General features: G+C 45.8%; 1 protein-coding gene across 1 annotated transcript in view; it reads left to right on the top strand.

Moving 5' to 3' along the window:
- Positions 1-6: 6 nt before the first annotated feature.
- LOC106957543 (N-acyl-phosphatidylethanolamine-hydrolyzing phospholipase D) overlaps positions 7-1,841 on the top strand; it is a 6,614-nt gene continuing 4,779 nt past the window's right edge. Inside the window, exons 1-4 of the mRNA XM_015048924.1 lie at positions 7-569; positions 666-806; positions 1,416-1,623; positions 1,723-1,830. Coding sequence (XP_014904410.1) covers positions 697-806; positions 1,416-1,623; positions 1,723-1,830 — 426 coding nt within the window. The 5' untranslated portion in view covers positions 7-569; positions 666-696. The remainder of the gene's footprint in view (positions 570-665; positions 807-1,415; positions 1,624-1,722; positions 1,831-1,841) is intronic.

The following is a 1,841-nucleotide window of genomic DNA, read 5'->3' as shown; positions in this document are numbered from 1 at the left end:
CATCACCAAACTGCTCTTGGACGGTTGGGAGAAGTTGCTCTCGGAGGACATTCTGGTACCATTCTTTATTCATGGCTGTGTTTTTAGGCAAGGCTGTGAGAGAGCCGACTCCTTGGCTGAGAAGGAACCCCACACATGAATGGTTTCAGGATGCTTTACAGTTGGCATGAGACAAGACTGGTGGTATCGCTCACCTCGTCTTCTCCGAACAAGCTGTTTTCCAGATGTCCCAAACAATCGGAAAGGGGATTCATCAGAGAAAATGACTTTACCCCAGTCCTCAGCAGTCCACTCCCTGTACCTTTTGCAGAATATCAGTCTGTCCCTGATGTTTTTCCTGGAGAGAAGTGGCTTCTTTGCTGCCCTCCTTGAGACCAGGCCTTGCTCCAAGAGTCTCCGCCTCACAGTGTGTGCAGATGCACTCACACCTGCCTGCTGCCATTCCTGAGCAAGCTCTGCACTGCTGGTAGCCCGATCCCTCAGCTGAAACACTTTTAAGAGACGGTCCTGGCGCTTGCTGGTCTTTCTTGGGCGCCCGTAAGAGTTTCCGTCTGGACTACCGACTGGAGGTAACGACCCTCCTCCTCACCAACGCCTAACATTTAAGTCTCTTTAGAGTTCAAATGTCACGCTGTATCTCGGGTGTGTTTTATTTTTGAATGCAGGAGGAGGTGACGAAGTCTTGTCGGGGCAAACATGGTCGCTGGACAAACCCCTGGCCAACATGGCGCTTTCCTTCCTATTCTATGCTGTTCAGATTTCTGCTGCTGGATAAAAATCACAGCAGTGTGGCAACAAGCAAACAGGTAGGAAACCACTTGGATGTTAAAACCTGCCAGTCACTTTACTTTACTGTAGATAATTCAGAGACTTTTTAAAAAATAACAGTGTTTTATTAGTGGACTAGAGAAAGAAGAACCAAGTCTGCAGTGCTCACATTTATGGACTCTGCTTATCGCTCTGCTGTAATAATTAGTATCACAAGCTCATCTTCCACAGCCCTGAGTTAACATGCTGTAATTTATAGCTGCTTCTGGAAACTTTGCTGTCCATTGAGGGATTATCTGGCCTTAAAAGCTGCTTTCACGCAGCATAACAACAAAAACATTGAATTCTTTATTTGCACCAGTTGTTTGTATATTGTCTATTTATTGGACTTTAGCTGATAACTTATGAGCACAAAGTCTGAAAAGTGTGACATCCATTTGTATTCAACTGAGGCAAAACTTTAAAAGACCTTTTAGCTGCAAGGTCGTTGTCCTCAGAAAGTTTTCTTAGCAGACTCTCTAGTGTTTAGCCGTAAACACTTACAAATACAAAAATATATAGGTTGAAAGATGAGCGTGTTTAAAATAATATATATATATATTTTTTTAGTCAGTCTGTTTCTTCTGTCCTCCCTGTTCTCCCCACAGGTCCTGGACAGTGAACTCCCAGTATTGGAGCCCTACTTTGTCCAGAATCCAGAAGCGTTGGACTCCTGCTGGTATGAGGGTCACCTGGCTGGGCCACGCTACAGTTCTGGTCAACATCCTGACCGACCTCATTTTCAGCCAGAGAGCATCATTTCTTCAGTTCATGGGGCCCAAACGATACAGAGGACCCCCCTGCACAGTGGAACAGGTTTGAAGATCTTTCATGTTCTCGCTTTTACTTTGTGAACAGACAGAATCCTTTGAATCAAACCTGGCTTTATTCAGCTCAGTCCTCTCCTACAAACAGCTGCCGAGGACAGACGCCGTCCTCATCAGCCACTCTCATTACGACAACCTGGATGCTGGATCTGTTGCCAGCCTTAATGCACGCTTTGGAGGGGAGCTACGCTGGTATGTGTCCCAAAT

The sequence above is a fragment of the Poecilia latipinna genome, unplaced genomic scaffold (assembly GCF_001443285.1).
Source record: "Poecilia latipinna isolate Pla-1442-1.1 unplaced genomic scaffold, P_latipinna-1.0 Scaffold914, whole genome shotgun sequence".
NCBI lineage: Eukaryota > Metazoa > Chordata > Actinopteri > Cyprinodontiformes > Poeciliidae > Poecilia > Poecilia latipinna.
This window is presented reverse-complemented; position numbering and strand designations above follow the sequence as displayed.